Raw genomic sequence first — 24,799 nt, 5'->3', positions numbered from 1 at the left:
CCCTCAAATTCACAGAGATTTGCCTGACTCTGCCACTGCCTCCTCAGCACTGGGATTAAATGTATGTGCCACTACTGGCCAAACCCATGAATTCTCTAGGAATCAATTTTAAATGATTCTATAATAAAAACTATGAACACTACTAAGAGAACAAAAATATCTAAATGAATAGTGTACCCTTAAAGAAGATATAACAGATACACTATTCATCAAATAATCGGGCCATGCAATTTATGATGTAAACACTGACAGAACAGAGAAAACCTTTGATAATGACACATTTCAGAAAGTACTCCTTTAAAGTTGATCCTTTCCTTAACCAATGATCTAGCACCATTTTATACAATGGATGGAAAGGCTTCTATAATACAAGAAGAAAAAATGTACAAAAGAAGTTGAGATGACTTTTGTTCATGTATTTTGTATCAATGTGTGATGTGCATGTCTGTGTGGGGGGTGCTCACAGAGATCAAGGTATCTAATCCCATAGTGCTAAAGCTGTAAGCCACCCAACATAGGAGCTGGAAATCAAATTTAAATGAAACTTTGGCCTTCTGGTTATGGCAACAGATGGCTCTTAACCTCTGAGCCATCTCTCCAGCCTCTGAAGTCATTATGTTGGGTTAGAAGGATGAAGAATATTCTGGAAATTAGACCATCAGGTGTGTTCAAAATAAGACAAAAGAAACCAAGGAGAGAAGACATGATTTTGTAATGTTCCCACTGTCTTTGAAGTGTTATAAGTAGCCAATATGATGTGCTTTGTTGTATGGTGCAATATAAAGCAGAAAACATCTATGAAGTTGGCATCCCAAAACAATCTAGGGTCTAAACCTGGGAAAATCAGAATCATGAAAAATGTAAGGAGGAAGAAAAAAAAATGGTCCAGGCCAGCTCAGACTAAAAAAAAGAATGCAAAACCAGAAAATGAGGCATCATTCTAAGACATATGTTTCTTAGACATTTAGGAAATGTAGTATTGCCTATGTAATAAAACAAAATCCTTGACTATTTTATGTTAATGTTATTGTGGTCATGTAAAAGAATGTACATATTGTAAGAGGGACACTCAAGTGTTTAGAATAAAATGATTCAACATGCAAATGTACAACATACACATGCATTCACATACTTATATGTGGGAGCAGAGAACTTGGTAAACTGTTAACAATTTCCATATAAAAAACATTATGCAAAAATTCTTTATTTCAGATCTTTTTAATATTCAACAAGTTAAAGAGTAATTCCAGCTTCTCTAGACTGAGGAAAAACTGAAAAAGTCCACTACAAAGGCATTTCTGGTGAGTCCAGTACTTGTAAAATGGAGGTGGAAGCAGGAAGATCCCAAATTTGGAGCAAGCCTGGGTTTCATAAAACCTTGTTTCAAAAACATAAGCAAAAGGCATTTCTGACATGCAACAATATATCAAAAAGAGTCAAGCCACCTCCAGGCTTTCAAAATTAATGTTCTTGTCCATGTATTAATATGTCAGCTTCTGTAATCCAATTGATAGGACTATTTCATTTGATCCAGTCAACATCAGAGCTGCAGAGTTCAGCTGGCCTGTAGGATAAAGTTGTAAGATAGGATAGGACTGTAGGATAAAGCTGTAAGATAGGATAGGACTGTAGGATAAAGCTGTAAGATAGGATAGGACTGTAGGATAAAGCTGTCCCAGAGTTGGATAAAGTCAGGAAGAACAGTGAGGCCTTATACTCTTTTTCTTGCTGGGGTCTCAGGACCACATTTCTACACAAGAACAGAGACTGCGTCTTTTGTTAAAAGTTAGATGAATTCAGAATAGTTTGCTGTATCTGGGACACAGCTACATCTTTAAGACTTGCATGAATCGAAAGGAATTCTTAAGAAACATCACACAGTGCTAATGTTTGAGAATGTTTTGTTCCTAAGTGTTGTGGTGCTAGAGGATTGGTTCCCAAGGTGTCAGTAGCAAGACAGTCAATCATTTAGACAAAGAGCCTTTAAGAGGTGAGGTCTCTCAAGGGCTTAGATGGTCAAGGGGGGTACTCAGAAAGGATTGATGTTGGGCTATTAAGTCAGGTCTCTTAGCAGTGGGTTATTATAAAACAGGACCCTTTAGCCCTTTCTGCACACAATTCCTTTTCCATTTCTCTGCCATATTGTGGTAAAGCCAAAGGCTCTCGCCAGAAACAAATAGATGAGAGCTACTCTTAACTTTCAGTCTCTAAAAACATTCTTTCCTTACAAGTATTCAGTTTTAGATTTTCTATTACCACAAGAAGAGCAATAAAATCCTACGGTTACAGGGAAAATTGTTCCAGCTAACCTTAGCACTAAACCAGCTCTGAGCTGGGTCATGCTCAGTTTATTCTCTGGGCTGAATGGTTACTGAAGGTGTCAATTATGGCAGTTACTAAATGTGTCTAATCATTTTTATTTCTTGCCTTTGAATCTGCTGTGTCATTTGTTCCTAATTAACACAAAAAGAGTATTTTCTGAATTGTATTTATCAAGTAAAACAACATTCACAAAGCTCAGATTCTAAAAGAAAATGTCTTTTTATCTATACACACACACACACACACACACACACATTTACTTTATTTATTTATTTATTTATTTATTTATTATTTTTATTTTTCAAGACAGGGTTTCTCTGTAGCTTTGGAGCCTGTCCTGGAAACTAGTTCTTATAGACTAGGTTGGCTTCGAACTCACAGAGATTTGCCTGCCTCTGCCTCCAGAGTGCTGGGACTAAAGGCTTGTGCCACCACGGTCCGGCTCACTTTTACATTTTTGTTTATAAAAAAAGTAAATGAAAAAAAAATTAATAAATTTAGGTTACTGGCAATGCAACAATTCTAAAATATTGTCAATACTGAAACATTTTCATAGGCAATACTTTCCAAACATGGAGCCCATGTATATACAGCAAGAGAAGACATGCAAAGAACAAGCAGCATTGTGTTTCACGTGATCACACACTGAAGTGATGGAGGAGGATCATCTGTCTTGTGTTACTTTCATTGGTTAATAAAGAAACTGCCTTGGCCCTTCGATAGGACAGAAAATTAGGTAGGCGGAATAGACAGAACAGAATTGTGGGAGAAAGAAAGCAGAGTCAGGCAGACACCTCAGGCAGTGGCAATGTCTCTCCTCTCCGAGACAGGCGCAGGTTAAGATCTTTCCTGGTAAGCCACCACCACGTGGTGCTACACAGATTACTAAATATGGGTTAAAGCAAGATGTGAGAATTAGCCAATAAGAGGCTGAAACTAATGGGCCAGGCAGTGTTTAAAAGAATACAGTTTCCATGTAATTATTTCAGGTAAAGCTAGCCAGGTGCTCCTTCTACACTGAGGTAAGAGACAGAACTGAGGCAAACTGACGTCCAAGTGATGAAGAGAAGAAAATGCATTCAAGGTTTTAAATGAATATGAAGTCTGAAGAAGCACCAAACCCATCCATCCAGAGCATGCTAGGAAACCTTGAACATCTAGCCTGTGACTACCCTGACTTAAAATTTTTATAGCACTTAAAGAAGCAACCATGAAGGAAACAAAGGAGGAAAAACTTTTTTCAAGTCTTAGCTAATCTTTATTTTAAAAAGGTTCTTGGAGGCATGACAGCTCAATGAGTAAAGGCATTTGTTGAGCAAGAATGGCAGCCTCAGTTCAATTCTTGGAATCTAAGTAAAAATGGAAGGAGAGAACTGATTCCATAAAAATGGCCTCTAACCTCTACACATGACCACAGAAGACATGCCTTCCATCAATGATGATGATTTAAAAAGTCTATAGTACTGAAACAGCAAACTTAATCATCACTTGTAGGAGCATGCTGTCCTCCTCTAAAGGGCCATGGACACTAAAGGACAAAACTGGCACCTAGGGGGAAAAATTAAAATATAGACACCAAACATCAATCAAATGTAGTTCAAACTCTGGGCTGTGGAACATGCCATGCAAATTCATGGGGATAAGGCAAACAGGGACGCTCTGAAAGGACAGTGTCCATCTGTCTTCCTGAGGGAAAAGCTGCTTCCTGATAAATGCCCAAGGCCTCTGCATTTACTGCTGTGTTCTATCCATTCTGAAGTAACAAATCACAATTGGTGCACAATTTCAGACTCTACTGTAAGACACACTGTATTCTGTCAGGAACTGTCTTCCTATACTGTTACTCTTCTATAACTTGTGACAGCATTCTTGAGTGGCCTAGTACAAACATTTCTCAACTGATTCTGATTATCTATTATGGTCAAGAAAGTACAGGAGATAGAAGGAACACAAAGGCAAGGATAATTTATCACCTGGTTGACTGGTGAGTTGAAGAAAATGAAAACAAAAATCAGGAAAGACCATAAATGCTAAATGCCAAACAAGAGGATTAACGTGTACATAGAAGTGCACTGAAATAATTTAGCAATGCTTCCAAAAGTTAAAACTTAAGCTTGGAAATGCTTAGGAAGAAAAGTGCTCTAGTACAGTGAAGCTTCATGGTTGAAGGCAAATACCCTCCACCTAGCATCAAAGGGCACAAGCTCTCTCTATGTGATCACTACCAAGCAAGAGACTTTGCTGCACACTTACTGCCATATACGGTCTACACCCAGCATCTCTTGTCTTGGCAATGGAGTCCACAAGTTGTCCACTGATGCCAAAATCACAGAGCTTAATATTTCCACTTCTGTCCAGAAGAATATTGGAAGGTTTGATATCTGCAAGAGATACATGCCATTCAGTACACAACTGATCAAGCAACTCTAAAGTATTATACTCGAAACTACTGAAATCTGGAGTCCTTAAATTCAGATAGACAAGAAACTGAACTTTACTTAGCACATGCAATCATATTTTAAACACACATCAATAACTAAGGTCAAAGATGGTGGCTCATCCCTGGAATCCCAGCACTTAGGACACTGTTGGGGGATGATTAACCAAAAATTTGAGGCCAACCTGGCTACAGAATAAGACCTTGTCCATAAAACTAAAAAGAGACAAGAACTGTAATTTAACAGTCAAACTTCTTTCACCACTACAATTTAACAAGCCAAAAGACTTTTTCTCTTACCATCTTCACACATACAAAACACAAACAAATCATGGTTTTCAGCAGTCAGAACAAAGAATAAACTTCATCAGATAATATACTAAGCTAACTTTCAAAAGATATCAAGAATTATACAACAAAGTATAAAGTAAGCCAGTCATGAACAGATAATTTCATTGAGTATAGCTTTGATTTCTGAAATCATTAAAGGAAAAAATTATTTATTCTCAAAAATGCAGTTATTTCTAAGAGACTTTTTAAGATTAATTTTTACTCGTGTGTGTGTGTGTGTGTGTGTGTGTGTGTGTGTCTAAGTGTAGGCCAAGAGTGTGAGGAGTGACCCTAAGAGGTCAGAAGACATCAGATCCCCTGCAGCTGGAGTTACAGGAAGAGGCTTGTGAGCCACGCAGTGTGGGTACTAGGAACAGAATCCGGGTCCTCTAGAGAGCAGCAAGCTACTGAGCCAATTCTCTAGCCCATCTCAGGATCTTCTGATCTTAAGTGGCTTTCTCCAGTTTCTCCCAACCAACTTTCCCTTGGACTCATTTCTATGGCTTTCAAAACTATTGGCCTTTGTTCAGCGTGCAGACCCAAAGCTCCTCCTGACTGATAATTACTACCCAAGTGTCAATGAGCTGACTGCCAAAATTTCCCCTATACTCTCCAATTCTCTATTTTTATCATAATTTTTCTATTTCATTGTCAATATCACAGAAAATTTAGTAAGTTGAGACATAGAAAACATCTATATATAACTTGAAAAGCTCCCCTACGATAACAGACCCAGAAGATCACCTCTCAAAAACACCCATTCTTAATCCTCCCACCCTTTCTTGTGGGACCTGCATCATGTCAAGGTTTCCATCCACACTTTCAAAATATGGCTTCTGACTAGTCTCAGCTCCGTCAGGGTAAGTCTCATGCTCTTAGAGCAGGGGACAAGTCTAGCGAATGTGACATAAAATACAAACACGTAAAAAAATGTCCCTGCTGCCAAAAACACCCATCCAGGAAGTGAGAGTCCTTTTTTCAGGAGACTAGAAGCAATATTGGGAGCTAATGCCAGATAATCAAAGATTTTTACAAGCAGGTCATGTTTTAGAGGAACTTCAGTTTATAATGTAAATTTTAAGTCTCTTTTACAAACACATGCTCTAAAGTGAGAAGAAACATTTCATAGGAGAAATACCAGGGTTTTAAAAATGATTAAGTATAGGGGCTGGGAGCATAGCTAAGAGGTAGGGATCACTGATCCAGAATGCACAAGGACCTGGGCTCAACTCTCAGAAATGGGGGAAAAGGCCGAATGGTGTCACCTCTTCAGATTCACTTTGAATGTCTGCACAGCCACTCTGATGGTTTGATGGTATCCAGTCATCAATTACACTGAGCAATGAGTGACTTACTTTTAGCCATTCATGTTTCCCTTTTATTAATGTTATTGGCACTTCTGAACTGTACAAATACATTTCATTATCAACAATGACTATTTCTAACTAAGTTCAATAATTTCTAGCAAAATGTAACTTTTAAGCCCAATGTACTTACTAAGTGAGATAGATATTGACAAAATTCCAGGGGAAGAAAAGCTGATGCTTCAGGATACACAGTATTTGGATTTGGTTTTCTCTGTATTTTTTGGTTAGTTGGATTTTTTATTTTTTTGGCCAGAAACACAAATATTCCATGGAGGTTTATATAGTATTATGGGAGTTTTCATTTAAAAAAAAAAAAACTTTAACCAATATAAGGAAAAAAAGTTGACTCCAATTCCACAGAAAGCAATCAATACCCACCTCTGTGAATAATTTTCAAGTTTTCTTTTAAGTGGTTTAGTGCTTTCACAGTCTGGGGAGAAAAAAGAGGTGGGATAAATATCTTGAGTTTTTAATAAAATAGCCCAACAACCTATCACAAGCAATAGCCTCCATAGCCCCCTGTATGCTTTCTCAGCTTAGCATTTCAAATGCTGTCTTTCTGTATTTTGAATGACAATGGCATATAATCTTACATCAGAAAAGTTGCCTCTAAATGGTTCTCTCTGACAGTTAAGAAAACAGTAACATGACTTACATATGAAGTGACTAAAAAGTTGTATTGTTTTTGTAGCTCAAACCTGTACAATCATAAAAAACAGTACATGTTCACTGAACTGATTCTACTATCCATGATGGTGAGAATTTCCATAAATCCTCAATTCCTCACACTTAATCACTAAACCCCTGAAGTAAGTTTTGCAGATCCAGCATTACTGCTCAGTCAGCAGTAATTTATTCTGTCTTGGGTCATACTACTCATGATTTTCTTCAGAAAGGGAAGCAACAGAGACTTGACAACAGGCCAACACATTTGCTGTTAAAAAAAAAAAAAAAGAAAAAGGAAGGAAGGAAGGAAGGAAGGAAAGAAGGAAGGAAGGAAGGAAGGAAAGAAGGAGAAAAGTCGAATCTTTACTGTCAGAAGAATTATATGAGGAATGTAGAAAATACCACCTTGTATTAGCTAAGAAACTCTACCCGTGTGTTCACTGGTCTATTAATTAGCAAGAGACTTTACAGAAGGTAATTTAAAATGTGCTTACTATATAAGGTGATCACCTAGTTAGAAAAATACAAACATACGTGTACTAAATAAGTTATTCACGTATATACTATATATATTACAATACCTGATAAAAGTAATTTTATATTTAATTTCCAAATTTCACAGCTATCCCTGTTATGTTGTAGTTAAGAGTGGGGTTAGGAGTTTGGGCTATGGAGGCTTTGATCATCACTAACTTAAAACTGTAAGTACCAAAGCAAATTAGTATTTCCATGCTTTCGGATTTACCATCTGTATAAATAGTATATTACTTACCATAGAGTTACCGAGAAAATTATGTTATAGAATCTTGGCTCAACACAAATAATATTCACTCACCATTAACTACTATCATTATTCTATTACTGAATAGTACTATAGTAGTGTTCTACTGTAAAGTACTATTTGTATTCTAACACTGTGAACAGTGGCAAGTTCTAAGAAAACAATAGCTTGTTACAATAAAAGAGTGGCTAAACAATATGAGATTTGTATATTCATCTGAGCAATGAATAAGTTTCTAGTGCAATTCAGTTTATTTTATAATATGAAAGAATATCTATCTTAAAACTTAGCTAGCTCATAAAAATTTAAATTTCATCATTAATTTGACAGTGAACAAAAATTTTAACAAAATTATCAATCTGAAAGTAATTTACTAACTATGGTTTTATCAAAATTTTAAAAGTCTACTAGATACACACAACTCTTACAACTGAAATAGAGTTCAGAAATTGTTTATATTTTTCAATCAGATTCATTAGAAATCATTAAGTTGGCAACTGACAAACTGAATTAGGAAAGAAACTGATTCAAAGAAATCTGAAGCAACCATAGTATGATTTAGCTCACAAACCAATTAACTAGACAAGTATTTCTGGATCAGGTTCTCAGGGGTTCTAATGTCTTATTAATTTTGCTTTATAAAAAAATAAGTAGCCTTTTCCTTTGTAAAATAAATTGTACACACTTATCAACTAAAAGATAAGAGCTAGAAAGTAAATGGTCATAAATTCAGTTCTCAAACCACAACACATAATTCGCAAGAGAACCCTTTCACTTTTTGGTCTTCTGGTAAAAGCAAAGTGATCAAATTAATCAAAATGTTGGCTATTAATTGGAAGTCAATATTTTAAATGGCTTAAACTAAATAATAATAATAATAATCCTCAGTCTTAAACTATAGCAAAACATATCTTGTCTAAAAGCTTCAATTAAAGAGGCTTCAAAAAAGCTGGGCAGTGGTGGCACATGCCTTTAATCCCAGCACTTGGGAGACAGAGGCATGCAGATCTTTGTGAGTTCGAGGCCAGCCTGGTTTACTCCCAAGCTACAGAGAACCCCTGTCTTGAAAAGCCCCTGCCCACCCCTCCTCCCAAAAAAAGACTAGGGATATAATCTACTTAAGATAGTAAAAACAACAGGAGAAACAAATATAAAATTGCATTTCTAGTTTCATTTAAACTAGTCTGCTACAGCTCTTTGAGATTTGGATGCAAACAACACTGTAGTATCCAAAGACCAGATTTTGAAAAGTGTTCTTCACACCTATTATGTTAATTGCGGCACAGAAGTGACTTTAACTCTTATTCTACTAAAAATGACTTTCTCAGGGAGGCAACAACAATCTGAAAGCACGTGCATTCACATACACCAGCAACCTCTTCACACAGTGCACATCAGTGGTGTGATAGTCAGATACTTACTGCTAAAGTGATTTTGCCTAAGATCTCTTCCGGAATAACGTCATCTAACACACTATATACATATTTGTAAAACTTATCGAACGAGGTAGACATGAGCTCCATACAGATCCAACAGTCGCCCTGTAAAACAACAGATGCTCGTCACCACTAAAATTCTAATATTAAGCAGTGGCACCTCCCCTAGTTAGGACAGAAACAGAATTAAGAAGACACCTTTCTCTGCTTTTACACTGTACCTCCAACTCATAATCATTTTTAATACATCATTAAGAATCTGGGAAAGATATCCTACCTGAGTTTAAGGATAACTATGTAGATAAAGCCTGTTTTACCCACTGTTTGTTTATTAATTTATTCATTTTTTTAAAGTATGTTTGTGTGTGAGAGAGAGTGCAGTACCCTTGGAGGCCAAGAAAGAGTGCCAACTTCCCTGGGACTAGGGCTACAGACAATTGAGTGCTGGAAATGAAACCCAGGTTCTCTACAAGAGCAGTCAGTGCTTTTTAATGGCTGAGCCATCTCTTCAGCCATATTTTTCCCACTCTTAACTTACACAAAAAACTTTGTGCTTTGATAAAAATTTCAAATTTTGCCATAACTGAGCCTAAAATTAAAAAATATATGGAAAACTATCCTTTCTCCTTGACAAGAAAGTTTATCTTGAGAAACTAGTAGAGCTTCTCAAATTAGAAAGACAAAATGAATAGTAAAGACACCTTGTTCAGACCAGAAGCCTTCTTGGTGAGGTGTATCAGCTTGCTCAGGGTTCCTTTTCCCTGTCTGCCCCACACAGAGTGTACACTGTCTAATACAGTATAACTGCTCATTTATTATGTTTGTCTTCAGGAAATCAATACTGGCAACAATTAAGACAGTGGAGGAAAACAATTTTATCACAGAGACACAGGAAAAAGTCCCTGCTTTCTTGCAGTCACTGTGATCTGATAACAGTACAAGTAGTGTTTCAGTGATAAACAATCCCAAAGTTTCAAATTGTGTGTTTATGTGCATAGGTGAGAACACCCTGTGCTGTCCTACCCCATTCCACCAGTGAAGTAAGTCAGCATTTTAACCTATGTAACCATTCTTTCTATAGGACCTAGTATATATATAGCCATGTTTCTATAAAAGCCAGTTATGAGATCAATTGTCACAATATTTCAGTGTTTTGCTTCAGGTATTCCTAGGGTATTCTAATTGTCACACCTTAGTGATTGGTATAATTATGATTATCACTTACTGTGCCACTATTATGTTGAGTATTTTCACAGGTATATGTGCAAGAAAAAACAATGTAAGAGTTTAGTAATATCAGGTCTCAGGCATCCACAGGAGACCTTGGGATGCACCTTCTGCAAGTAAGGGGAGCCTACTGTAGCCATACTGACATTTGATAGAATCACCGCGCAAATAGAAGTACATTTTTAATATTCTATAATCTACAGAAAGAAATAACAAAAACTAAAAAACACTAAACAACTCAAAAAGGGAATGGTGTACAACACTGAGACTATTGTGGTCACCAAGGTAGGCAAGAAATAGATGAGAAAGTGCAGGCCCTTAGCAGTTAAGGAACTAGCAGCTATGTCCATCTGAACAGGGTATAAAGCACTGACCAAAGTAGAAAAGCTATCATCAGAGATAATGCCGAAAATCATCTTCAACAACTTTAATGCTGATGCTAATTTATGGATACAGTTGTACTTTCAGAGACTTTGTACACAGTAACCTCTTCTATCTCAAGCCTGTTCTAGATAGAGGAAGTGAATGCCCCTTAAGGAAAAACCATCCCCTTGTGACTGAGCTGAGTAGAATGCAGCTTCCCTGAGTCTTTTCTTCAGTTAGGCCTCACAACACAAGCATATCTAGCTCTCAAGTGTGAAGAGAATACTGAAGAACACTGAGAGGAGTAACAGGACTAGAACATTTATGTCACTAAATGACTGGGGAACATATTTTTAAAACATATTTGACATAATGATTTTTTCTATTTCCTGTCTTCTCAATGTTACCTTTCTACAAGGTTCTCATGGGAAAACCAAAACTCTCCACCAAAAACATACACTCAACTTTATTTTAATATAATGACACCTTCTCAGTGGATTTACTACAGCTTCCTGTTAGAGGAAACTACAGTGCACTCAGACCACCAGTAGCAGGTAAGTAATTTTAAGGGTGGAAAAAGATCCCTCCTGCTGAGAGCCTGGGAGGCGTGACATTTTCTGTTTATATAGACCGAGGAGGTTTTTCCCTTCTATGAAATGAGACTGTCCACCACCCTCTGTGGACTAGAATAAAGGTCATGTGAGTTCACACAGCTAAAACATAAAGTACCTTGCATGTGCTAAAAGCTACAGTTACTGTGGATGAGAGTGGGGGTCAGAGCAGTCCAACAACAGGACCTTTAAGTACAATCATGAGCCAGAGAATAAACTGTAAGTCGAATGTGACTATATACTTTCAAAGTTTGTCCCCAGTACCATACTTCCTCCAGGAAGGCCATAGCTTCTAAAACTCTCCAAAAAGTGCCACCAACTGCAATTAGGGACCCAACTGGAACAGGAGACCAAGTGTCAAGTGCCTGAGCCTATGGGGGACATTTCTATTCAAGACACCTTATACAATAAAATAATACAGCACATTAGTAAAACTCAAAGAGAAAATCACATGATCATCTCAATAGATTCAGACAAGGCTTTTGACAAAGTGCAATATTCCTTCAGGCTAAAGGTCCTAAAGAAACTAAGGTTAGAAGCACACATAGCTCAGCCCAATATAGGGCATAAAGAACAAATTTATAGGGGGCTGGAGAGATGGCTTAGTGGTTAAGAGCATTGCCTGCTCTTCCAAAGGTCCTGAGTTCAATTCCCAGCAACCACATGGTGGCTTACAACCATCTGTTATGAGGTCTGGTCAGAAAGAATATTGTATACATAATAAATAAATAAATACTTTTTTAAAAAAAGAACAAATTTATAGTCAAGATTATTGTGAATTAAGGGAACTGAATGCATTTGCTCTAACATCAGAAAAGAAAAAAGGGAGTCCACTCTCACTTGATGTAATGCTAAAAGTCTTAGCTAGAGCAAGGAGACTAAGAAAGAAATTTTAAAGGCTACAAATAATAAAGGAAGAAGTCAAACAATCCATTTACAGATGACATAATCCTTTTTTACTACTGTGTAGCCCTGGCTGCCCTAAAACTCAACTTGTAGACCAGACTGGCCTTGAACTCAAAGAGATGGACCAGCCTCTGCCTCCCAAGTGCTGAAATTAAAGCTGTGCACCATCATGCCTGGCTGACATGATCCTATTTTTGAAAGACCCTACATACTCCATCAGAAAACTCTAGATTTCATCACCACAGTAAAGTAGCTGTGGTAGTTTTAATGAGAATGGTCCCCATAAACTCAGATATTTGAATACTTGGTCCCTAGTTAGTGGAATTATTTGAAAAGAATTAGGAGGTGTGACCTTGTATTGTCACTGGTAGTGGGTTTTGAGGTTTCAAAAGCCCATGCCATTCCCAGGTAACTCTCTCCACCTTCCGCTTGCTGCCATGCTCCTCACAATGATGGTCATGGACTCTAACCCTCTGAAACTGCGAGCTCAATAAACTCTTTCTTCTGTAAGTTGCCTTGGTCATGGTGTCTCTTCACAGCAATAGAAAGGTAACTAAGACATAAACTGTTTTTTATATCTACTATGAATATAAAACTCAGTAGCCTTTTCATATACCAGCAATGAACCTTCCCAGAAAGAGATTGGGGGACAAAAAGAAAACAAACAAAAACAAAACAAAACCCTCATTCATCAATTTCAAAGAGTAAATAATAAAATACCTAGCAAAACCCTAACAAAGAGGATAAAACTGTAAAGCCTAGAAGGAAGAAATTGAAGAATATACTAGAAGATTAAAAGATTTGACAGAATTAATGTTGTGATAATTAGATAGATATGATCCAAAGCAACCTACAGGCTAAGCACAGTCCCTGTTCTGGCTAGTTTGAAACAAGCTAGAGTCATCAGAGATGAGGGAGCTTTAATTGAGAAAATGCCTATATAAGACTGGGCTGTAGACAAGTCTGCAGGGCATTTTCTTAATTAATGATTAAGGGGCCGGCCCAGCCCACTGTGAGGCCACCCCTAGGCTGCTAGTCCTGGGTTCTACAAGAAAGCAGGCTGAGCAAGCTATGGGAAGCAAGCCAGTATTATGCAACATCCCTCGTGGTCTCTGCTTTAGTTCCTGCCCTCACTGTCATATGAAACTTTGAGTGAAATGAACCCTTTCCCTTCCCAAGCTGCTTTTCGGTCATGGTGTTGTACCACAGCAATAATAACCCTAACCAAGTCAGTGCCTTCCAAATTTCAGTGAGATTCCATATAGAGATACTAAGAAAAGCAAAACAAAAATCAATCAAACAAATGAATACTAAGCAATACTAAAAAGAAGAAACAATGCTGGCAGCATCATAATACCTGATCTAAAACTATACTAACAGAGACACAATGGCAAAAATAGTAGTGGTACTGTACAGAGACCAATGGCATACAGGACAGGACCTAGAAAGAAATTCAGAAAGCTACAGCCACCACACCTTACACAAATGTGTTAAAAAATAAAATGACAAAGGAAGCCTTTTCAACAAATAGTGCTGGTAAACTGGATATTCAATGTAAAAGAAGGAAACTAGGTCCATATCTTCCACCCTTCACACACACACACACACACACACACAGAGAGAGAGAGAGAGAGAGAGAGAGAGAGAGAGAGAGAGAGAGAGAGAGAGAGAGAGAGAGATAAAAACTAAGGCCTACAGCTGCTAGAGCAGAACATTCCAAGCAGGAAAGACCTTTTTCACAAGGACTCTAGCAGCAGCATATATAAACAATTCTAACAACTGAAAAATGGGATTACATAAAATTTAAAAAGTTCTAAACCAAAGAAAACTATGTACAGAGCAAAGTAGCTACCTGTAGAATAGGGATTAATATCTGGAATCTATAAAGAACTACAAGTTAGAGGCTGGAGAGACAGCTTAGGGGTTGAGAGCATTGGCTGTTCTTTTCAGAGGACTGGGGTCAGTTCCCACCCACATGGCAGTTTATAGCTGTCTGTAACTCCAGTTCCAGGGGATCTGACACCTTCATGCACATAAAAGTTAAACTATTTTTAAAAACTACAAGTTAAACACAACAAAATAAAACCTGATCATCTAATGAATAATTAAGCTAAAATAGAGAATTTTCAAAGGAAGAAATACAAATGACCAAGAAACATTTGAAAATAGGTCTTCAAAAGGCTTAGCCATCAAGAAAATACAAAAATAAAGTGCTTTGAGATTGCATTATACCTCATCAAAATGGCTCTCATGAAGAAAAGAAACACTGATGGAGGTGTAGGAAGAGAGCAACCCTTATAAGCTGCTGGTAGGAGGGTAAGCTTACAGTACCATGGAAATCAGTATGGAGGCCCCTCGGAAACACTAAGAGTAGAATTACCGCATGATCCAGTCATATCACTCTCATGTATACATCTGAAGATCTAAATCGGCCACCAGAGATGCTGGCACAGTCACATCTACTGTTGCACATTCACAACAGTCAAAGTGCAGAACCAGCCTAACGTCTACCGACAGATGACTAGAGGATGAATAGGTTTGTTAAAATATGGTCATATTTCTTTTAAGAATAAAATATGGAATTTTATTCTTTTGTAAAGAATGAAGTTATATACTTTGCAGGAAAATGGATGAAACAGTAAATATATGAAGCAAAATGAGCCAGATTCAAAAATACAAATACTACATATTTTCTGCTACATGCAAAATACATAATATACACACGTGCACACACATACACATATAGACAAACATGTATACATACATTCATACACACATACACAAAGATGACATGAAAGTAGAAAAGGAACTGAGAGTACAGGAAGAGGTCTGAAGGACCTCAACCTCAAGGTTAGAAAGAACACAAACGTGTACTCAAACACTGACACAAGAGCAGAAAACGGAAGGTGTTCAGCAAGAGGGAGTGTGGTGGCTTGAAAGAAAATGGCCCCCAAAGGGAATGGCACTCTTAGAAGGTGTGGCCTTGCTAGAGGAAGTGTGTCACTGTGAGGGCAGGCTTTGAGGTCTCTTTTGCTCAAGATTCCCTTAGTGTGACAGTCAATCGCTTTTTGTAGCCTTCTGGTCAAGATGTAGTCAGCACCACATCTGCCTGCATGACAACATACTCCCCATTATGATGATAATGGACTGAACCTCTGATACTATAAGCCATCACCTCAATTAAATGTTTTCTTTGTAAGAGTTGCTGTGGTCATCGTGCCTCTTTACAGGGAAAAAAAAAAAAACCTAAGACAAGGGGGAAGGAAAACAGGGAAGGGTACTTGGGTGGGGCAGATAAGAACAAAGTATAATGAGATACACACATAAAGGGAGCTAGAGAAAGGAAAGGGAAGGGGAAGAGTGATATAAGTCTTTTTTAATTAAAAATCTACTTTTAAAAATGTCACCATGAGACCCATTTCATTACTAACCAAAAAACATAAACATAATGATTCTTAAAAATCTGCATTGAGGGGCTGGAAAGATGGCTCAGAGGTTAAGAGCACTGGCTGCTCTTCCAAAGGTTCTGAGTTCGATTCCCAGCAACCACATGATGGCTCACAACCATCTGTAATGAGATCTGGTACCCTCTTCTGGCCTGCAGACATATATACAAACAGAACACTGTATACACAATAAATAAATAAATAAATAAATAAATAAATAAATAAATAAATAAATAAATAAAACAATCTTAAAAGCTGCATTGAAGCACTGACATACATTTGTGTCACATTCTTAGTAGAAAATATTTGGGATTCAGAAGCAGCAACCATAAATAAACAGAACTATTCACATCTGTATAGATGATAATAACCCTTTAGTTTAAGAAGCTGTGAGTCCAAATTTCACTGGAATTCTTCCCTAGAACTAGTAAGAAAAACAAATGAGTAGCCAAAGCAATCCTAGGTAAAAAGAAAAGCCCATTGGTTAACTTAGATGGCTCTGTACTTTAATAATGAGAGATAACCTCCTTGTTAATGGGTTACTTTGCTGAAGATTAGAGTTTAATCTAGCCATCTTCTTATTCATCCAAATTAGATATACATTTATCAGCTAAAACCCAAAGAGTTTACCCGTACCTCTCTGAAGAGTGCACCATAGAACTGAACAATGTATGGGCAATCACTACTCCGCATTACTACATCCAAATCCATGAGAAGTTGTTTTTGTTCTTTTTCATCCACAGTTGACCGTATTCTCTGGAAAAGAATGATAACAGATGTCATACAAACAGAACATTTTTAGAAACTTTAGTTAAACCTTTACCATAGCACTGGAAATTACCAAACTTCACAATATGAACCAGACAGGAAAATTACCATTTCTTTTTCTTTATAATTGTAAGTTTCATCACAGAACATTTAACAAAAAGCACTCAGGAATTCTTTTAAGGGCACAGGACTCTGGAGCACACATTCACTGATGATGGTGGGGGTTACACAACAATGCTCTTAGGCTCTGAGAATTATGCCCACATGCAATACAAGTAAATCATAGAGTATAGAAGTTTTCATATGAATAATTACAGGCAGCTTCACAACATATATTTTTAACCATCGTCTCAGAACAGTATAGGCTCTAACATCCAATGCAACAACAGCCTTAACTACCTAGCAACTTCATTCACTAGACTGTGATGGAAAACAGTCTGGGACAGAAAACGTGAGGACCAGTATGGGGAGCATACAGAGGAGAATCTAAGCCTTTCAAATCCTGACTAAGTTCTTCCTTAATGAACTTCCTCTACATTACAAACAGGAAGCTCTCCCTGGCTTTCTATTAGTGGTTTGGCATGCAGGTCAGCAGAAATCTGTGGGGAAACACTAATATGGAGAAACAAAGGGCTCCTTTTACTTGTTCCTAAGCTGAAAAGACAGTCCTCTGTACACTGTAGACCTGGGGCAGAGTCCTAACCAAACTGTACAACTCTGCACATTTCTAAGATTGTCAGAAAAACATCTATACTCCACCTCCCAATCAGAACGCTTATAAAATACATAGGCTTCCGATGAACATTTCTACTGCACTAGTAAGATAGAATAGAATCAAGTTCAGAAAATATAAGACATTAATAATGGAAGTACAGTTTAACATTAAAGCATGCAAAGACCTTTTAGTCTCATAAAAAAAAGTTCACAATGTCACACTGTGTCCACTATACACAACACAAGCACATACTTACAAGTAAGTTAGTATCAAAAAATACACAAGGTAGCATTTTGTCCTCCAAGACTTCAAGGTATCTGTCCTCAATGTTCTTGCAAGGGGTGAAGGCAGTCAATTAAATTCTTGAGCCCATTTTACAGAAGAGAAGCCAGAGGCAGAGATACAAGAGAGTTTTCCATGTGACATGAGAACAAGCAGTTAAAGAACAGAAGTGGGTTCTCTCTCAGTTCTATGGTTTTGACACTACACCAGGCATCCATCCCATATACTCCAAATAGATTCTTAAAAAATGTATTTAATTAAAACGCATACCTTGCTAGCTACAGTGTTTCATACAAAAGGAAATGTCTTGACTTTGATTTAGATTACACTGAATATCACTGTCGTAGAATAAAGATAAAGAATGAGACAGAAAGAAACAACTAGCCTCCTGAGAGGTGAGGACAGTTTCCTTCTTTCACTCTTACTTTCTCGTTTCCATAATTTGAGAATAACTTTGCTTCTAAATCAACATTAACGTCTTGCTGCAAAAGGACACCTGTTAAAAGTTTAAGTCAGCAGACAAGTGATCTGTGCTTTTCAAAACACAAACAAACATGGCAAAGATAATTTTAATTAATAATTGGTAATTATTTGAATTATCATTTATTTCTATTTTAACAATACAATTTGAATGTGTGGTTGTAAAAAGTCAAAACGTGATTTTTTTAAAAGAATTTTATTATCTCCACATATCAGAATTTAAAAGAAAGAGTTTATAATTAAATTAAAGAGAGAGAGAAAATAAAAAAAAACTAAACACTACCCTTTGGTTAAGGTTTCAATGAATTCTCACTAAGTTTTTTCTTAATTATTACTTTTTATCTTTTCTACATATGTATATAAGTAAATGTAACTATACTAACACACATGATTAGAAAAGATGATTTTAAATTCTGTTTTCCTAGGTTTTCTAAGTTTACATTTTTACAAAGTTTATGTCTAAAAAAAGAACATTACAGTGAAAACCACAACAGTTCATATCCATGTCTGACTTCTGGAAGCAGATTTCCAAAAACTTGACCATAGCTAAAGAAAGAAAGTGTGCTACTTCACAGTGCAGAAAAGACCAGCTGAACTAACAGCACTGGCAGCACTGTTCCTAACTAGACTGTGGGGACAGTTCCTGGGCAGCTCTAGGTTTGGCAGGAGAGTTTGCTTATCTGCAACACTGTATGCAGTTCACTTCTGCACATAAAGGAACACCGCCGCTAATGGCTTCTTGTCCACGATGACACAGGAACTCTGCACTATACTCACACCTCCTTACGTTCATACTCTGTTCAAGAAGCACTGTGGGTAGAGGTGGACAGCCAGCTGCTGGGATTTTACCTGAATGATTTTGGAATGAGCAAACACAGCTCAACAACCACACAGAAAAGTTCCAAGGCTAAGTTTTAACATTTATCTCAGTGAACACTTTACAAACTAAACCAATTCAAAAGGTCTAACAGTCCTCCCAAAGTATATATCTATATTAACAGTACATTCAAGTTGATGACTCCAATTCAGGACCTTGATAAAGAACTCAAGTTATATCTTCAGATAATGAGTAGTACAAAGCTAGTAGTAAGACAGTCACTACCAGGACACTTTCTTACGGGAAATCAAAGCAGTGGCATGGAAAAGGTTTCCACCATTTGCAACAAGTGAGGCCGATGTGGGCTAACACCAAGGGAGCAGAACCCCGAAAAGCTGAACATGTCAGTAAGAAGAACCTCCCCTTCCCTTCCCAGGCCGTCCTTAATTCCAGGAACACAGAAATGCAAAAATGAAACAACACTCACCATGCTCAGAGGTTGAACCAGGGAACTCATGTACTGGTTTCTAAGAAATGTTCATTTATTTACATCTTAAATTTAAGCTGAGTAGGAGTGATATTAGCTTGGGCAGCATAAGCCTTTATCTTTTTTTTTTTCTCTTCTTTCTTTTTTCTTACTCAAAGAGTAGATGGAATATCCAAGAAACCATGAAACACTTTAAAAAGTCATCTCATGATTAAAGAAGTTTCATTTACAATCAAATATAGGCAAAGGCTACAAAAATCATACTTTTCTTTATTATGGTCATTCTGAGCTTTTCACTGGTCACTATTTTATTACAGTGTTTAGTGAGCACATGCTTCTGAGAAAACAGCTGTCATTCTTGAAAAGTAATTCACATCTCTTTCTAATACAAAAGTATCTTTGGACTATTCCTATTTTTACTTTACTTAAATTTAATATAGTTTAAATAAACATCTAAAATAGTAATGGGAAATTGTAACGTTCATATACAACGTTTTTTTTTTCAGTGAAGAAATTATATTCTCAAAGCAGCAAAAATATTTTAGTTGTCCAAATTGTATTCAAGGTCATTTAAGTAACTGGTAAGACTTTAAAAGCAGATAAACATCAATAAAATAAGTTTGTAGGTATGATCAGAAATGCCAAAAGGCTCCACTATCATCACAGAGGGAAGATACAAGCTAAATGTGTTGCTCTCTAGCTTTTGGAATAGTGCTGTCTTTTATGGCTCTTTAAATAAAAATAAAAATAAACACCAAAGATATTCACCACCACCAGCAAGAGATGTGAATTCCGATAAGAAATACAAAAAGGAGATGCTCTGCACATTGCTACAGCCCCATCACTCCATACGACCTTCTGGGCCACATAAAATTTTAAGAATTTTTATTTTTATTTTCTGTCTTCATATCCCTGCTGAACAAGTTCATCCTTAGAGTCTCTTTATGGATGACACATTTAAATTTCCAAGACATCTCAGAGCACCATGACTAACAAGGACAACCAGATGGCAGTATCATCCAAAACAAACAGGGAAGGTGAGATGTGGGGAGAAGTATGAAACGCAGATCAAAGATATATGTGTTTTCATGTTCAAAAGTAATAAACTTTATCTACTGAGTACTGTAAGAGTATTTTCAGTTACTAAGTCCAGAAGAAAGGATGTGAAGTTTAGCTGTAAGCTCATGGAAGTCTTTTAAATCAATCTATAAAATTTTAGTTTTATCTTTATCAAATTAACAAATTAATATTAGTTTTTCTCATTGAGAACACTAGGACCTGATACTTTTTACATATTCTGGCTGTACACTGAGAACTTCGGAGAATATGTCATATCTCACCATAGGAAGAACACAGAGTTAATAAAGGTGCTTCTTCCTCTTCACTGAGCACATCATGTGTATTCAAACAGCATGATACTGACCAGCACTAATGTTTCTAAGGTCTAAAGATCATGTCATCACTCCTGTACCTATGACATTAAAAAAGACAATGGTACAAATATAAAGAACAGGCAGGGGTAAGATCTTAAGACAGTAAGCAGTGTTAGGAAATATACCAAATGATAGTTCAGATGTTCCCATAGGGAGTAACATATACTAAGCCTAGTTTTCTCCAAAGAGCTATATATGCTGGGATATAATTCAGTTATCACAATTCAGGTAGGTTTACTAAGCAATGGTCAGTTTCAAAAACTAGATTCAAGAACACACAATGGGTGGTTAAAATTCACCTATAACAAGCATATCCAAACTAACTTTCTCCAACTCTCAGGTTTCCTTTAAACTGGTATTCTGAAGGCTTTCAAACTTCTTCCCTCATGGTCCACAGGACCTTCCCTCTTACTTTTATTTGCTTGTTTGCTTCATGGTAAATACTGAACCCAGAACTTTAGGACATGCTAAAACACATTCTACCACTTGACTATACTGTAAGCCTCTTCTAACCCCTACTGAACTATCAATTTTATTTACTGAGTTCATGTCAAACTTTAACAAGAAAGAACCCCACACTATAAAAACTATAACTTGGAGCTACAACAAAGAAAGCATAGATGTAATTCAAAACCCAGTCTGACTGGAGGCAGCTTCTATGTCATATCTGGAAGTCCCCACTCTTAGGCAGCCACAATTTGTACTGTGCAAAAGGAAATACTACACTTCTAAGCAAAACTAGGAAGGTGATAGTTCAGTCAATCATGGCTTTCTTAATTTAATCACATGATCTAACCAATAAAAAGATCACAAGATAATAAAATCATTCTTGAGTCAAGCAACACAGCCACGAATTCTGCATCCCATTCAGATTACATAATCAATGTCACTATGATCTTTCAATTGTCTGATAAAGCATTCTGTGATATCAAAAGGTAACTTTCCCATTGAAGTCCACCTCTATCATAATCACATTAGGACCTCAGAACAATATGCAAGACATAAATATAAATACTAAAATGAACACCTCCTCCAGTGATTACTGGCCATCAATATCCACCAAAACCATTCAGTGATGGAATTTTAAGAGAAGTGGTGGTGCAGTCTCCAGTGTGGTGCAGAAACAGCCAAACTGTACTTTCACCACCCCCGTCTTCCCATATGTTGAAGCATCCCCTGGAGGGAAGACGAAGGGTTCACAACACTTCAGGAACTTGAGATGACTTAGACCTCAGGGAAGCTTCCTGAAGCTCACAAGATTCATAAGCCATCCCCTCATACACACTTCCACCCTAGGGTTATACAAGCCATAACAACTGCCAGAGAGGAGTCTCCTGCTGGCCCTGCCACCTACAAGTTGTGCAGGGAACTAAAGGAATGCAGCTTTCATCGCCCACTCTGGGTTAGGGTTCTCAGTGGTATGGATGCCTGAGTCACCAATGCTGCTATAAGTAATCCCTCACCTATGTTCCTGTGAGCAGCCCTAATGAACTCAGTGGTTCACTAAGCTACACTAGGATGGAGCTATTTCTCTGGTCTGCTGTTGGTGTCCTACCTGGGGTGAATAACTGTTCACTTCTCCCCAAGAAAAGTCATGCAACTCTAGTCAGTAGCCAAATGTGGCTGATGGAAAAGCAAGGGCCACCCAGAGCCTGTTAGAACTGAGGTAAAGCATAGAACCTCAAGGTGGATCAGTAGATGACTCATAGAAAATGAGTGGACTAAGCCAGGCGGTGATGGCACATGCCTTCAATCCCAGCATTCGAGAGGCAAATCTCTGTGAGTTCGAGGCCAGCCTGGTCTACAAGAGTTAGTTCCAGGACAGCTAGGGCTGTAAGACAGTCTCTAAAAACAGGGGAGGGGGAAAGTGGAATAGAATGCCAAATGGGTGGTATTTTCTCATCCACAGTGTTGTACTCAACATTGTTTTTTTAATTTATATTTTATATTATTACATTTGCAGGAGGCGGGGGGGGTACAACATGTATGTACAAAAGTCAGAAGACAACTGGTGGGAGTTGGCTCTCTCCTTCCCCCGTGTTTGTCCCAGAGACTGAACTAAGGCTATCAAGTTGGCAACAAGGGCCTTTACTACTGAGCCATCTCACCCACCCAATATGCCCTCCTAAAGAAAGATACAAGTGATGAGATTTTTTCTATGTTGTACTAGACCTTGGATAATCTTTCTTTTTAAATATTCTTAGCCATCCAAGAAACTGGTACTAGCTTGGAATAGACAGTAGGCTTTCAGGGATCCTGTCTACCCTCTGTAAAATGGCTCACTTATATAATGCTAACCCTTGAGTACCTTAAAAGCACCTAGAAGAGTAGTTAAGGAGTTTAAATGAAAGAACCTTACTGAGTGGAAAATGGCTCTCTTAGGAGCCATAAGGTTGTTGGCTGAAAAATCAGTACCAGGAGTTGTGCTTCCTTTTGTCAGTTATTGGCCAGGCAGACCCTAAGCCATTGCTATTGGTTACACGTCAGAACTAAAGTAGAACCCCATGCTGAGAGTACCAGGGGTTTTGACTCAGACATGGAGGAATCAGACTAAGACTGTGATGGGAAGTCCCTTCCCAGCTGGCAGACTTGTGTGGTATAGGAAAGGCACTGTGTAGGTTGCTAGGGGCTGTCACTGACAGTGTTGCTCAGTTATGGATCCTGTGAGCTATACCATGCCACGTTAGATGTGTTAACTGGAGTAACAGTGCATTCCACAACTGCCATGGATGCAACCAGCTGCCGTCTGACTAGATTTAAGGCCTTTTACAGCAGAGGGATCTTGTATTTGCTACTATATTCTAAGGCAAAAGCCCATGGCTAGGGATATGATAGGCCCCAGTGTGGGGGAAACAAAACAAACTACTGCTTTGTTAAACAGGTAAGGTATGCTGTCCAACTGCCTTCTTTTTTCACTTTTTTATTATTTTTTAAAAAGGAAAGCAAACTATGTTTTTTCCATTTTACACATCAATCCCAGTTTCCACTCCCTCCCCTCCTCCCATCCCCTCTATTTACCCTCTCACCTCTCCCCCATCCATTCCTCAGAGAGGGTAAGGCACATTGCTTTGGGGAAGGTCCAAGGCCCTCCCTACTATACCTAGGCTGAACAAGGTATCCATCCAAAGACAATGTTCCCAAAAAGCCAGTACAAGCAGTAGGGATAAATCCTGGAGCCACTGCCAGTGGTCCTGCAGTCTGCCCCAGCCACACAACTGCTACCCACATTCAGAGGCACTAGTTTGGACCTATGCTGTTTCCTTCCCTGTCCGGCTTCCCCATTAGCTCAGGTAGACTGTTTCAGTGGGTGTCCCCATCATGGTCTGGGTCTCTTTGCTCATATTCTCACTCCTCCCACTCTTCAACTGGAGCTCAGTCCAATGCTCCAATGCAGGTCTCTGCTTTTGTTTCCATCAGTTGCTGGATGAAGGTTCTATGGTGATATTTAAGATATTCATCAGTCTGACTACAAGGCAAAGCCAATTCAGGCACCCTCTCCTCTACTGCTTAGGGTCTTAGCTAGGATCAAGCTAGGGGATTCTTGGAAATTTCTCTAGTGCCAGGTTTCTTGCTAGCCCCATAATAGCTCCCTCAATCAAAGTATCTCTTTCCTTGCTCTCATCTGTCCTTCCTCCATCTCAACTATCCTGTTCCCTCAAGTTCTCCTCCCCCTCCCCTTCTCGCCTGTCTTCCCCTTTCACCCTCCCAACTCCCCCCACCCCTCCAAGTGCCTTCTTAATGTTTGTATTTGCAATCACAGGTTACTGCTTGTTGTCAGCCTAAGTGACTCATGAAGAGAAACGGGCAGTGTTTGGTACAGATTCATAGCCAGTCAAGCTATGTCAGTAGACGACTGTCGCTGTAATACAGCAGCCCAGTGTTCAGTGGCAGATGAAAGAAAACAATCAGATATACCCATTACCCC

The 24,799-nt window shown here is 38.0% G+C and overlaps 1 protein-coding gene across 2 annotated transcripts in view; it reads right to left on the bottom strand.

Annotated features, from left to right (window-relative positions):
• Map2k4 (mitogen-activated protein kinase kinase 4) overlaps positions 1-24,799 on the bottom strand; it is a 96,413-nt gene that overhangs the window by 12,725 nt on the left and 58,889 nt on the right. For both annotated transcript variants that reach the window (XM_038328120.1, XM_038328121.1), the window contains 4 exons: positions 16,529-16,648; positions 9,325-9,444; positions 6,835-6,886; positions 4,576-4,703 (listed from right to left, as the gene is read on the bottom strand). In XM_038328120.1, coding sequence (XP_038184048.1) covers positions 4,576-4,703; positions 6,835-6,886; positions 9,325-9,444; positions 16,529-16,648 — 420 coding nt within the window. The remainder of the gene's footprint in view (positions 1-4,575; positions 4,704-6,834; positions 6,887-9,324; positions 9,445-16,528; positions 16,649-24,799) is intronic.

The sequence above is a fragment of the Arvicola amphibius genome, chromosome 4 (assembly GCF_903992535.2).
Source record: "Arvicola amphibius chromosome 4, mArvAmp1.2, whole genome shotgun sequence".
NCBI classification, from domain to species: domain Eukaryota; kingdom Metazoa; phylum Chordata; class Mammalia; order Rodentia; family Cricetidae; genus Arvicola; species Arvicola amphibius.
The sequence above is the reverse complement of the archived record's forward strand: the minus strand, read 5'-3'. Positions and strand labels throughout refer to the sequence as shown.